The following is a 15,236-nucleotide window of genomic DNA, read 5'->3' on the forward strand; positions in this document are numbered from 1 at the left end:
TTATAAAAAAATTCCCATTGGTACCTCAAATTGAATTAGATTTAAAATAGATAAACTGGTAAACAACAAGTTCCTACTAATAAAACTAATAAGTGAATCGACTATACTTCAATTTAAAAATTTTAAAATTAAAATAGATGAAGTGAATGATATGAAAAATAAAATATTATATTACATATGTTCTATATATGGAATATATATACTTTATAGCATACATTTATGTTTTGTATGTGTGTGTGTGTATATGCATACACATATATACATATAAAATGGCAACCCATGGTTTCAGGCAATGCTTCTCAAAATATGATCAGTGAAACATGCACACCAGCATGCCAGATATTCTATAAAAAGAGACACTTGTCGCCAGCATGATGGAGTGAGGAGGTATACACCTCCTCTCCACAAAAAGCAAGTAGAAAGTTGGACAAAACTGTCAAAAACAACTGTTTCAGCACTCTGGAAATCAACCAAAGGCACGCACCAAACTGAGAATCATTTATTCATGAAGACATGGAACGCCGGGTGGAAACAGCAGAGGTCTGCGGCATTCTTGCCTGAGAAAGCTCCCACTTCCGCCACTACCCCGGTCAGCTCCGCTGTGCAACCAGGCGGTTCAGCCACGGCGGGGCACTGCCCACCTGACCGGGGGCCCGCTCAGCTGAGACGGCCGACTTGGTAGCATGGGAACAGCGAGGGCCAGGGGCGCCGTTATCCTGAAGTAGAGGTCCCGTCTGAGCAACTAACTGGCAGACTAGTCACGGAGTTGGTAGGGAGTTCTGGGAGGTGACAGTCACGGGAGAGGGGCACACAATAAACTCTTCTCATATCCCAAGTTGACCGGAAGCTATGCACGTGCACAGCAGAGACGGGCGTGAGCCAAGCCACCCACGCATCCCCGGAGGGTGGAGCCTGTGAGCATGTGCAAGAGAGACAAGAAAGCTCAGTGGAAAGTACAAGCCAAAGATAAACAACAAGGTCCTATTGTAACAGCCTGTAATCGCCTATAATGAAAAAGAGTATGAAAAGGAATATACGTATGGACTGGAAATAAATTAAGAAAAAAAAAAAAAGCAAAAAGAAGTTTAAAAAAGTAAAAGCCAAGAAGACTTGAAAAAGGCTGGAAACTTGAATGTGCTTGCCAGCGCCTACATCCATTCATCAGCAGGGAGCAAAAGCCTCACGGACTTGAGGTGTTTGAGTACAATCTCTAACCAATCTTAGGCTGAAGACTAAGCTATTCAGACACAGGCATGAACCCTGGTGAGTGAGGCTTACAAAGAAAGACAAGAAAAATAAACTGCACATTTTCAGAGGCTACACGTTGTGGGGGAGGCAGTTTTCACAGACTGGCAGACAAAAAAAGAAACAAAGAACAAGGACAATGAATAGGAAATAGTTACAAATACGGGAGAGCTTAAACCAACTATATTAATAATCACTTTAAATGTGAGTGGTCTAAATACACCAGTTAGAGGCAGAGACTGTCAGAGTGGATTAAAAAACCCTAATATATGTTGTCCAGAAGAAATCCATTTTAAATATAAAGACACAGATTAAATGTAAAGGGATGGAGAAAGATGTACTGTGCTAACATAATCAAAAGAAAACTGGAGTAGGTATGTTAATTTCAGACAAAACAGATTTCAGAGCAAGGAAATTGTCAGGAATAAAGAGGGACATTGATGTAATAAAAAGAGGCCAATTCTCCAGGAAGACATAGCAGTCCTTAGTGTGTCTGCACCCAAGAACAGAGTCAAAAAACTGAGAGACTATAATTCAATTAAAAATATATATATATACACACACACACACACAAACCTGATAGAACTGTAAGAAGTAGAGGAATTCACCATTGTAGCTGGAGACTTCAACATCCCTCACTGAGTACTTGACAGAGCCAACAAAACAGAAAACCAGTAAGGATAAAGTTGAATGGAATAGTACCATGTACCAACTGGACCTGGCTGACATTTATAGAATACTTCATCCAACACCCTCCTTAAAAGATGTCAATAAGAAAATGAAAAGACAAGCCACAAACTAAGGGGAAATATTTGCAAGTCATATATTTGATAAAGGACTTGCATCCAGAATATATAAAGAACCCTCAAAACTCAATAAGAAGACAAACCAACTGCAAAATTGGCAAACAACTCAATAGGCATCTCTCCAAAGAAGATGTATGAATAGTTAACAAGCACACTAATCATTAAGAAAATGCAAATTTAAATCACAGTGAAATGCCTTTATATATCCACTAGAATGGCTATAATGAAAGGACAGACAAAACTCAATGTTGGCAAGTATGTGGAGAAAATGGAACCCTCTGACATTGCTGGCGGGAAGGTAAAATGGTACAGCCACTTTGGAAAATAATTGGCAGTTTCTTAAACTTACTGTAAAACCCAGAATTTCTCTCCAAGGAACCCACTCAAGAGAAGTGAAGAGATATGCCCACACAAAGACTTATATGCAAATGTTCATGGAAGCATTATTCATGGTACTAGAACTATGAAAAACCAGAAATTCAAATGTTCATCCAGAGGGAGGGTATAGCTCAAGTAGTAGAGCACATGCTTAGCACACACAAGGTCCTGGGTTCAATCCCCAGTAACCCCTTTAAAAGTAAATAAATAAGTAAACATAATTACCTACCCCACCAAATGTTCATCCACCGATAAGTCAATAATCAGATGTTGTATGATTTAATTTATATGAAATGCTCAGAAAAGACAAATCTATATAAAAAGAAATCAGATTAGTGATTGCCTCATGGTGGGGATTGACAGCAAATTTTGAGGGATGATAAAAATATTGTAAAAGGATGGTGGTGAAGGTTGTCCAGCCATAAACATGTACTAAAAAAATCACTGAATCATTTACCTACAATGGGTGAGTTTTGTGGAATGTAAATCATATCTTAATAAAATCATTTTAAAGGTAGGGATGGGCATTCTTGGGGCCCCACCCCAGACCACTGACTCAGAGTTTCCAGACATAAAGCTTAAGATTAGGCATTTTTTACAAGTTCACTTGGTAAGTCTCCTGTATAGGGAACTGGTAACTTTGCCAGGATGTACCTCAGTCACGTACTAGATCAGGATGGAATTAAGTCATAAATTAATTTTCAGATGAGCAAAGTAGGCATTTGTTTAAACCAGGGTGTTCCCAAACTGGTGTGAAGACGAGACACTTCTGAGAGTTACTAGGAGGGGAACTGAGTACAGAGACACCCACTACAAAACAAGAGTCAGTTTAATTGTCAAAGTTGAGCAGATTTCTTCACTTCCCACCCCTCCCCACTTTTTTTTTTTTTTGCAGGAATCTGTATCTTTAATATGAATTGCCAACAGGGAAGTTTAGCAATTTGGGGAATGCCAAATTTCTCATATTTATTTCATCATAGAAACTTTTTTTCCCTCTGAGGAGCAAAACTTATGTTCCACGGAAGGCCACCTAGGGCTGTGAGAAACCCCAAACCAGATCTTATTTTAATAGTAGACTATAGTTTGAGAGAATACACAATATGCAAGTCTTATCCAACGGAAAATCTTAGAAAATCTTGAGTGAAAGAATGACATTTCCTTTTGCTTACAGACAGGCATTGATGGAAAGATAATATCCTGGGAATAGCCACCATCTAGTGTTTTTCAAACTTTCCTTTGGCTGAGGACATATTTCATAAGTTAAATTTTAACTCAGAAGAATATAACAGCTTTTAAAAAAAATACAGGCAGAAGTACAAGAGTTTAAGGGAAAGGGTGGAGTGGGGAGCCCCAAGTCTCAGTCTGCTCCTGCTCCCCAGTGCCTCTCCCACCCCAGTGTCTGAGTCTGAAATCCACGAAGCTTGCTTTTCATATAGATGTGAGGGCTTAAGCATCTGATCTCTGCACAGGATATTAGAGTTCCATGGCAAGGCAATGACAGGGGCATTAAGGCAGCTTCGTTAAAGGGATAGGACCTATAAATCCTGGTGCTTATGGTGGGTTGACTTGGAGGAGGTTCGGAAAATGAAGAAACGAAGGTGACTTAGGGGTTTAGAACAGGAGAGAAAAATGTTAGCTTTCAGAAAGCCAGTTGGCTTGGAAGGAGCCCGAGGATATCTATGTAGACAGGTCCAAATGAACTAGAAATAGTATTTGAGAAATAGTTCTGTGCTGTTATTTTTAAGTTGCAAATATTCCTATTTCCAAAACATTACCACTGAAAACCTAATTGTGCACACGATCTGTGAGACACGACTTATCCAAGATAAATGCAAGTTGCTGGAAAAGCCAGGGCTTTGCGGGTGTGGCCTATGAAGGCAGAGGTCACCTCTTAACCCTCCTTGGTTAACTCAAGAGTCTGTGGCAAATGTGAGACACTTTCCCAGCCCCCATTTAAATCAGTTTCTACAGGACATTTGTTATTTACAGGCTGTTACTTAGGATGTTAATACCTTCCATATGCCTCTCCTTCTTACTCTTTGCCCTGAACAAATAACCCAGTAAACAGTTCAGTTAAAGCACAGATTTATTTTATTCCAAATCCTCTGTCCTATAAAAGTTCTGTCTAACACCATACAGAAGAGACTCAGGAATAGGGTCCCCAAGTGTACTGCATGATTCACACAAGAGAGGGCGAGGCAAAAACCGACACAGGAAGCAGCACTCACCTGTCCACAATGATGCCATGAGGTATGAGGACGTAGTCCAAGTCTCCGTAATAGTGCTGTGGGTACGTGAACAAATTCAGGTCATACCCTGGCCAATCGTCTGTAATCTGTAAGTCAAATTATTTTGGTTACAACACTTTTCATTGGAAATTTACTTTAAAACGTAAGTAAACAAGATCATCCTTTGAAAACGGAGACTAATTCTGACAATCCACACAGCATTAAATTGTATGGCTTATTCTGTCAACCTATGAGAAACCCAGTGGGACAAGGTCATTTATTTCATGCAACCTGATAAAGGACCTAGTACTGAAGTGAACAGAGAACTCCATTCCTGACTTTTGGCATCATAAGATAAAATATCAGCTTAATGTCTTACAGGTAACCTGATATTACTGTTTGTAAGAGAGCACACACTTAAATATACAATGTATATCTCAATTATAAATATTATCATGAATATATCATAAATGACATTTATGTCTGTAATTATAGGCACCCTCATATTATTGGGCTTCCCAGAGAGTTTTTTTTTTTTTTTTTTACAAATTGAAAGTTTATGGCCACCCTGCATTGTCAGATGATGGTTAGCATTTTTTTACCAATAAAGTGTTTTTTAATTAAGGTATATTCATTGTTTTTTGGACACAATGCTGTTGCACACTTAATAGACTATAATACGGCATAAATACAACTTTTTTATGCACTGAGAAACCAAAATAAAAAATTTGTGACTCACGTTATTTGCTTTATTTTGATGGTCTGGGGCTCAACTCACAGTATCTCCAAGGTATGGCTGTGTATTAATATAGACAGTTATCATCCCACATTATTGTAATATATATATTATTACATATCTATGCACTGTGGATGCCTCATCTGCCTGGGAAAAAGTACCTACTACAAGTACATGTCTCCTGGGATTAGTGTAGACCCAAACTTCTGAGTGGCCTGGTCATTACATAAACACTTCAGAGGGATGTGCTACGGTGGGAACTTAAGTCAGTCCTGTTATGAAATGGTTGCTCCAGAAAATGGGTGTAATTCAGATAGTGGGGACTGCTAGCAAGTCTTCCTCTTACTTAGGACTGCATGTCTGTGTTTCGTGGTTCAATAGTAAAGAGGTGGGAAACAGAAACATAGTGGAGATCAAGTTTACTTTCAGATCATCAAGAAAGGCTGTGACACAGGCGTTAGTCACTCAAGCCAAAGCACAGCTGAGCCGCTGCTCTGGTTGTCCACTTCCTCCCGCACACTCCCATCAGGCACCTCTCTGCAGCTTTGAGCTCTCCAGGCCTTTCATAATGCAGACCTATCCTAATTCTCCACCCACTCCACCAACCCCTCTTGTCCTCAGACTGGTCTCCAGTCAAATCATGATCCTTCCCAGCTCTGGGTTCTGTTCATTTGTCTGTCTTGCACCTACGACCTCTCCCTCTCCATCCCCCCAAGCTCGGCATCTTCCGCAGAAACTCAGGTCAGTCCCCACTTCCTTCAAGGGGTCTTGCTGACTGTTCCTGCTCTATGATCTTGTCGCCCAAGCCCCTGGTGCCCCTCAGAGCTCTCTGCTCCTTGAGAAGACTCCTGTCCCTTCCAGCCTCTGGCTCACTCATCTTATCAGTTTTCTGTTGTCTTAAAATCCATTTTGACTTCATTTAATACTGGGATATCCCCCTGTTTTGCACCTTCGTCCTCACCCAGGACTCAAAACCAGTACTCTTTTGCCCAGGGTTTGGACGGGCAAGTGATGGACCAGCCCCGATCCACTCTCATCCCAGTTCTGGAATGCCAGCCAAACCAAACTTCTGGTACCTTCCCCCAAAGGTCTCCTTCCCCTCTCAGCAAAGGGCAACTCACTTTCCCAGTTGCTCAGATCAAACCTTGGAGTTGTAGTTGACTTCTTTCTTTCACCATCCCCCTCCTACCCCCACGCAGCCCATTAGCAAGTCCTATCGTCAACTCCTTCAAAATTTCATCAGGATCACCTCTCAGCAGCCTACTGCCTCCCCCAGGTCTCTGCCACCACCCTTCCTCCCGGGACCACTGCTGTAGCTACCGACCTCACCTCTCTGCTTCCACTTTGGCAACACTGTCTCCCTCCCCACCCCCCACACGGCAGCAGGAGTTCTGCTTTAAAAATGTGCATCCTATCACAGCAGTCTTCTGCTCAAATTTTTTTCAAGGGGTTCCCATTTCACTCGGAGTGCCAGAGTTCTCACCAGGGCCCACAGGGTCACCCTCTCTGCCCTGTCCCTAGCCCTTGCTCCTGCCCTCCCTCCCTCTGCTTCAGCCACCATTCTCCATGATGATCCCTGAATGTGCCAAGCATCTCCTGCCCCAAGAGCTTTGCACCTGCTATTTTGTTTGCCTACAGTTCTCTTCCCCTGGATGCCCACATGGCTTACCCTTCCCTTCCTTCAAGTCTCTGTTCAAAGGTCACCTCCACAGAGAGGCCCCCCGACAGCTCTATAAAATAGCACCCCTTCCTTCCCTCTCACCCCGACAGCCTGCCCAGCCTTACTGTCCTTCACAGCGCACATTCCCACTGGGTGTGGCACGTCTGCCTGTGCATGTGTTTGGTCTCGTCTCTTCCCACTGGGATGTTAGTTCCTCCTGGGAGAGACTTTGCCTTATTCATTGTTGAAACCCCAGTGCTCAGAACACTGACCTGGAACACAGCAGGTGCTCCAAAGTGTGACATGAGTGGATGAATGGTAGTCTCCATCCACGGACTACCCCACCTTCAGTTTATCTCCGGGTTAAAGAGCACACTGTTCAGGGCTCTGGAAATTCCTATCTACCATGGGCAGGCAGAGAGCCAAATGGTGTATGACATCCGTGTATCTGAAGATCATCACATCTGCTCTGCCTCCCCCAGCAAATTGGCTGCATGCAACTGTTGAATCTGCAGAGTGACTCTGGCTTCCACCCTGGGAACCCCCGGCGCCCTCTGTAACCATCAACAGCACAGCGGCTGGTCAGAGCCTGAACTACCAGCTGAATATGAGGAGCTTCCAGAAGATCTGCTGGCAGGCCACGATGAAGGCCAGACTGGAAGTCGGACGGGCAGCGGGCCCCAGGGAGATCATCGCAGGGCACAGCACTTTCTGCCCCCCCCCCCCCCGACAGACCACACACACTACCCATACCACCTCCTGGAGCCCCTCCTGTGGTGGCATAATGAACCAGTGGTCATTCCTCCCACCATGGAAATCCTTTAGTGCCCCCGGCTCTGGCTGAATCTCAGAGACTACACTCCAGTCCATGTTCTAGAGCCCAGCTCTGATCCTTACTATGTACAATGTTAGGAAAATTCCTTCTGAGACCCAATTCCCACCCGTCTTTAAATGAGACACAATAAAACTGATAGGCAGCCTTATTTTTAGGATAAAAAGATAGAACAGATAATATACTTAGAGTACATTTCCAGGTATATAATCAATGCTTAATAAATGATGTCAACAAAAAGGAAAAGAACGATAAAAAAGACAAATAAAACAAACCTACAGATAAAAACTGTACTGGTAATCTGCTCAGGGGCAGCATGGAGTAATGGTTCAGAGATTAGGTCAGAAGTCTAACACACCTAGGGGTGAATTGACTAGCTGTTTTTAATTAATTTAAAGATGTGACACTAACCTGTTTGCCAAAGTCCCATTACCCGAGTTAAAGCTGCAAATTTAAAAGTAGAAGAAATGTGTTTCTCTAAAACCATTCTATAAGCCAAACCTGCCTATTTCCCAAGAGTCTGAAATAGTGAGTTTTCACTGTAGAGATAAAAGACAACCAGAGATAAAGGAACCACTGGTTTATCCTTAATAGTGCATGCAAATTGCACTGTAAATGCGTCCTAAACCTGAGGGAACAGGGGCTGTTATGAACTGCAGATAATTGTGTTATTCATCTGCTTTTTGAACAATCAAAACAAGAAGTCTTTAAATAGTTTCAGTATCACAGATAATATGCTCTAAGTTTATTCAGAACAATGCGTTCTCTGTTCAAAGACGCAAAACATGGCCAAGCTGGGGAAGTGACAAACACATTAACCGAGCCGTTTTATACAACATCCAAGCCCCAGAACTCCTTCGGACTCTCTTTTCTTCATTTGAAGATATATGGAAAACCTTCTTTCTAAGTTATTAAAAGCAAGTTTTGCTTAGAATATTTCTTACATTATTTTCCAAGTTGTCTCCCCTCAGGGAGAAAAATAGTTAAGAAAGACATACAAAAAGCCAATCTCTGCTCCTGTCTGCTGCTAAGCCCCAGCCTCTGGGCCCCACTCTCTCCTTCACGCAGTGACCATGGTGGCCACCAATTTCAGGTTCATATCCACCCGTCCACCGTTAGAGAGGAAGGGAGTCTTATCCCTCAGCTCTGCTTCTGGGAATCCCAGACAAGAACATCAACTGGCCCAGCTGGGGTCACTGGTCCAGCCCCTGGAGCCGGGGAAGGAGGTGCACCGTGATGGATGCCTCAGAGCCACATGGAGAAATGAGCTGACGTGGTCTCCTAAAAGAAGGGCCCTGGGTTCTGCTGCCAGAGGCATGAAGGAGGCTTAACAGAACAAATAACATCTTGTACCCCGCAAGCTTTCCTCTTCCGTGCTGGGTTCTACACCTGGAAGGTGAAACTCACTACACCTAGTGAAGTTGTGTTTTAGATGGACTATCTGATTCCTGCCACATTTCTACTGGGGGTGGGGGTGGTGGCAGAAACCATAACAGAAACAGAACCATTTTAGATTTTCTCTTTCTTTTTATTCCTACCAAATTCACATGGGTAGGTACTAACTATGGTTCTTTTGATAATGGTTCTGTAAAAACAAAACATATCTAATATTCTGATCCCCAAAGGCCAGATGGGTAGAGATTTTTTTTCTCTCCCCAAGAAGTAACAAAGAGACACCAACCGAGTGGGAGGTAAGGGGGACACCGGTGACCAGTCTACCCTGAGCCAAGTTTGTGAACTCAGGATCTACATCTCTGATGTGGCAATTGGCATTTGTTCCCATTTACTGTTAATCATCTACCAATGTCCTACCTCCCCAATTCAGCTGAAAGCCATCTGTAGACAAGAGCCACCTCCAGTCTCTTAACATTCCTTTCTTTTACACAAACTGTACTTCTTGGTTTATGCTTAAATCATCTGGCTTTATGCCCTTTGTCATCTTCATTGCTAAGTTCCTACCAACTCAGAATGTTCTTCTCTACCTCATTTCCAGACACTCCAGTACCAACCTGGACGATCATTCTAGCATCTCCAACTTATAGCAACTTCATCTACCTTGGCTCAAAGGATTTCATCTCTATTCCACCTCTGCCACATCCAGTCCACCATAGCAGACCCACCTCTGAGATTCTTCCCTGGAATCACAGCTTCCTAAGCAGCCAGTGATGGAAAGCTGGCTTCAGTTCCTGCTTCTACCATTTGCTAATCATGTGACCCGGGTGATTACTTATCAGTGCCTCAGTTTCCTCCCCTGTAGAATGGGGATTGTAGTAGCCCTACCTCACAGATTTGTGAGGATTACATGAATCATACAGGAAAACCAGACACTAGGTGCTCAATAAACGCTTGCTATTATTACCTGCCCCTTTTTTCACCAGTACTAAAACTTCCCTTTGATCTTTTTCCCACCCATCCTTGGGGGCTCTCTGTTTTCCCAGTGTACACACCCCCCCTGAGCTATCCTATCCCTCTCTCAACCCTAGATGCCATTGGCTCCCACCAGCACCTTGAATTCATCCTGAATTTGCCTTGCCTGCCCATATCCAACTTGAAGTTAATCTAATTATCCCAAGTTCTACTGGAGGGAATGACACGAATGCAGGGACGATCTCCAATATACCTTGATTACTTCCAACCTCAGTGGACCTTCTCCCTTCCCCCCTGCATCTTTCATCAGATTACCTTGCTTTCGAAAGGGCTTCCTTTAACACCAAGAGACTGAGCTATTTAATTTTCCATCATTTGCTTCTGAGACTTTAATGATCTACTGTTCCTGTTAGTCATATCAATTTACCTCATTCCTTTTTAAGAGAATCCATTATTAAATAATAGTACTATATTTTAACCATTCCACTGATGGAGTAATTGTTCAGAAGATTCTCATTACTAATGGCTTTGCAATTGTCTTTTGCATCTTGATCCTACTTACTCTTTCTGCAGCATCTGACCCTCCTGATGACCTCCTAGCCCCCTCACCTCCACAGAACTCTTTCCTAGGCACCTGCCACCCTGTCTGCTCTCTGCTGCTTTGTATCCATTCTTGGTCTCCTTATCTGGCTTCTCCCAGACACTGCCTCTTACATTTGGGAGTTCCTAGATTTCTACCCTTAACAACAGTTTTACATTCCCCCCACCCCATGTTCACTGTGCATCCCTATCCGCTGCAAGCATCAGATATTTTTCTATTTGCTGACGATTCCCAAAGCTATATAATCACCCTCCTGCATTCCAAATGCGAATTTCAAATTGCCTCCCAAGCATCCTGACTGTAAGCCTGTAAGCTTCACAGGCACGATAGAGTCAGCTTGTCCAGAATGGAACTTAATGATTTCCCATTTTACATTTTCATTCTCCTTCAACTCACCCCACTCCTAGGACTGACCATCATCTCCATGGCAACTGGAGCGATCTTTTTTTTTTTTTTTAAAGCATAAGCTGGATGTCATGATTTCTTCTCAGAAAGTCTAACGACTCTGTGCTGACTTGGCGTCCCCTCCTCCAGAGTCTTCACATAGCTACCTCCTGCTTAGCTTTCAGCTCTTGGCTCACATGTTACCGCCAAGAGGCCGCCCTGACCTTCTGAGCTAAAGCAGCATCCCCAGCCCTCCTCCAATCACCATCTCCTTGCCCTCTTCTCTTTTCATTGTGCATATCACTAGGAACGTATCTTCTTTGTTTATTTGCTTTCACACTGCTTGTCTCTGTTCCCCTCTAGAATGTAAGTTCCATGAAGACTGGGTGTTTTCTTGTTTTGCCAGAATCTGGAACACCACCTGGAACCCAGCAGGACAGTCAATATGAATGGAATAAAAAAATAAATGAACTGCTCTTTTAGAAAGGAAAGGCCTGGCTGTGAACTGAGTGTTGGGCAACACAGTTCAACCTGAACAGACAGTTGGGTTAGAGTGTGAGGTGCTTCCCAACGGGACCCTCCTACTCCTGTGGTCCCTTCACCGTCACAGACAGATTATCTGTGCTTTACAGGCTGATCTCTGAACCAAGAATCTTAATGTAGCAAGTTCGCCCCACCCACCATCCTTACCCCGTTTCACTTTAAACCTGCCACATTAAAACCACTACCTTCCACAGAAACTGTTCTCTACCCAGCAGGTGCCAGCGGCCACAGGGCAAGACCAGGTTTGATTCCAGGACACGGAGGGATGGGTACCCACTGAATGATGGTTGACTTTGAGGGGATTCCCAGGGATAAACAGGCTGAGGTCTAGGACCCCATCATCCCACATCCTCTCATCCGGACACACTACTAGATATATACATCTTCTCCAGCTGGCTTAACGGGCCCTGCCTGCTGTGTTTCCCTTTTGCAGAAACTGACGGCCGCTCGAGCGGCGCCAGGGTGTCCCGAGCCCGTGCAGGGGCCCCACAGAAAGTCCTAGCCCAGGTTCCAAAGCCCAAACTCCGTCTGCTAGAGTCACTTTATTTCCTAGCTTTCCTGGAAAATCCTCAGTTTCCTTTTTGAAAACCAAACGTAAAGCCCGCGCTGGAGGAGTCGGAGGGCAGCACAAAAGTGAGGAGGCCTGCTGGGGTCTTCGCAGACCCGCCCCTCGCCCAGAGGTGACGGTGACTCCTGGTGGCCAGCAGGAGTGGGGACCCGGCACTGGACAGGCTTAACGCTGGAGTATAGGATTCCTGGCGGGGCGAGGGGGGAGGAAAGAGGGGTGCGGAGGGAACACTGAGAACACTGGGTGAAGGGATGCTAAGTGTGGGGTCGGACTGGGCGCCGGGGCGAGGGGGAGGGTGGAAGCAATCCGGCCTGAAGGGAAGAACAAAAGCTGTGGCCGGCTGTCACCCGAATGCCCTTCGGCCGTTTAATCTAAAAGTAGGGGGTTGCCAAGAAGGGAGGGGAGGGAAGAGCGCGGGGAGCGCGCGACTCGGCCCCGAAATCGGAGTTTGCATTTACCACGACGCCTCGCCCGTAGTCTGGCGCCTCCTCACTACTCCCGGCCATGTTTCTCCGGGGAAAGCGGGAAGCAAAGAAGGGAACGGGAAGGATCCGGGAGGGTGATGGGCCGGGAGGGGGTGGGGATGGGGCTGCCCCGCCCCTGGCCGGCGGACTGGAAAGCGGCGGCGCGCCGAAGACCCCCACGCCTGGCGCGGGTCCAGCGCCTAGGCCGGCGCCCCCACCCCTGGCTGGTCCTCTGGCGGGGATGCGGGGCCCGAAGCGCGCCGCAGGGGTGGGGATGCGGGGCCCCGAGCGCAGAGCGGAGGCGCGGGGCGCAGCTGCCGAGCAGCGCCAGCCCCACCTGAGCGCCGGCCCCGGGCGCCCGCGCGCGTCCCGTGTGGCCACCGCCCATCTGCGAGCCCCGAGCCCCGCCGCCTGCCCCGCGCCCCGCGGGGACTCGGGAGACCCAGGCTGCCCGCGGCTCGGTTTTTACAGGAACAGAAAGTGTGCCCAGGTCCCCCGCCTCCTCAAGTCTGTCGTCCCAGCTTTCAGGCTAACAAGGTCGTTGAATCCTTCCTGCTGACTTTTAGGCACTTTAACTCCAGTAAATCCGTGGAAGAGCCAGTGGTATAGGATGTGCTCGAAGTACAGCTGTGGACAAAACTATGATGTGCTTTTTTAAAGCTTTGAACTGCCCGGCTGGGAGTTTGAAAGAGCTGTGCGGTGCTTCTCTGAACGGTGCCCGCGGTTACAGGATCTGGACTTGGAAATAGGGCCTTTCCTTCACCCCTTTCAGGGTAAACAGAGAAACGTTTAGAGGTTATCTACTTTACCACTTTTTAAAGAACTCATGGTCAGATTTTAATTGTTTCAGGTTGCATCTTAAAGCAGTAGCTCTTCTCTGATTAGAAAGCCTTCTTTTACGACTCTTTTATTAATTCAACCCCTGGTCCCAGCCTTCCCCCAACGACGGTCCTGGTTCTTTGTCCATTCTTCAGGGGCCCTGCTCTCCCTTCATCTGTATTCCCTGCCCGGGTCTCTGCAGTTTCGCCTCATCCTTTGCAGTCCTGCTCTGGTTTGAAGCCCAGAGCTGAGCGCAGTTCTCTGACTCAGGCCTCTCCGAAAGCCTATTTTTTTCATCTTCGGGTTCTGGCACACGGCAGGGAGAGGAGTGCTGATTTTACTTGGTTTGAGGGGAAAATAGTTATCAATCGGTTAATGTCACTCTGGGTTGGAAAAACATTAGTCATTCAGACGTGGCAGTGCTCAGGCCTGTTTGTCGTTGGCCGGCACAGTGGAAGGCCGGCAGTTCCGCGGATGGCTAAGATTTGGCGCTGTGCTGGCCTGCTGGCTCCCATAAACTGAGTGATGGTGTTTCTCACATGGGTAAACATTTTCTTTCAGTAACTGTTTGGGGCCTTGTTTGGGGCCATTTTTATAGTCTGACACACTTCTTTTCTCAAAGGTTAAGGACCATCTTCTATTTTTATTGTCAAAGACCAAGCCGAGGAAGCATCCTCACAACCAGTGTAACTAAAAGGTCCAGGAACTGAAAAGTGATAATCAAACTTTAGGGCTCAGAAGACTCTCTTGGGGAGCCAACCACTCCCCCGCCACCAACAGCAGGTCATGGTGGAGAAGCCCTGTGTTCAGACTCAGAAACCTGCACTGCTAAGACACTCAGATGAGTGCGATGCAGTGGTTTGCCAACCATGCCTTAAGGGATACCACTGTCTACAGCTGCAAAGTCAGATTTACCCATAAGAGGCTCAGTGTGAGTACATGGGTCTTAGGGACAAGTAACTTCAAAAAAAGTTACAGATGTAGCTGCTCTACATCTAGATGTAGAAATCAAAAAGCTACCACCACGTGCCCAGCCAGACACTGTGGAAGATGTAAGGGAAATGTCGATAAATCTTATTTCCTTAGAAAGGCCATTGATGTAAATGTAAAACCCAACAGGTTCCCAATGGAAAAAAAATGTGACTGACTTGAGTGGCAATAGGAATCTTATGAATGCACACTCAAGAACGTGCTATCATGTGGAGAAAAGGGAACCTTGTACGTTGTTGGTAGGAATGTAAATTGGTACAGCCATTATGGAAAACAGTATGGAAGTTCCTTAAAAAACTAAAAATAGAACTACCATGTGATCCAGCAATTCCACTTGTGGGTATATATCCAGAAAAAAATGAAAGCACTAATTCTAAAAGATATATGAACCCCAATGTTCATAGCATCACTGTTTACCATAGCCAATATACAATGGAATATTACTCAGCCATAAAAAGTATAAAATGTTGCTATTTGCATCATCATGGATGGACCTAGGGAATATTATGCTTAGTGAAGTAAGTTAGAGAAAGACAAATACTGTATGATATTACTTACATATAGACTCTAAAAAATAATACAAATGAATGTGTATAGCAAAACAGAAACAAATTC

General features: G+C 45.2%; 1 protein-coding gene across 2 annotated transcripts in view; it reads right to left on the reverse strand.

The window, feature by feature from the left end:
- PRTFDC1 (phosphoribosyl transferase domain containing 1) overlaps positions 1 to 12,879 on the reverse strand; it is an 82,612-nt gene extending 69,733 nt beyond the window's left edge. Inside the window, exons 1-2 of one of the 2 annotated variants that reach the window (XM_031444676.2) lie at positions 12,807 to 12,879; positions 4,658 to 4,764 (exon numbers count right to left, since the gene is read on the reverse strand). In XM_031444676.2, coding sequence (XP_031300536.1) covers positions 4,658 to 4,764; positions 12,807 to 12,854 — 155 coding nt within the window. In that variant the 5' untranslated portion in view covers positions 12,855 to 12,879. The remainder of the gene's footprint in view (positions 1 to 4,657; positions 4,765 to 12,806) is intronic. The other variant, XM_010981958.3, reaches the window with a different exon arrangement.
- Between the last annotated feature and the right edge of the window lie 2,357 nt (positions 12,880 to 15,236).

The sequence above is a fragment of the Camelus dromedarius genome, chromosome 26, assembly GCF_036321535.1.
Source record: "Camelus dromedarius isolate mCamDro1 chromosome 26, mCamDro1.pat, whole genome shotgun sequence".
In the NCBI taxonomy this organism is placed as follows: domain Eukaryota; kingdom Metazoa; phylum Chordata; class Mammalia; order Artiodactyla; family Camelidae; genus Camelus; species Camelus dromedarius.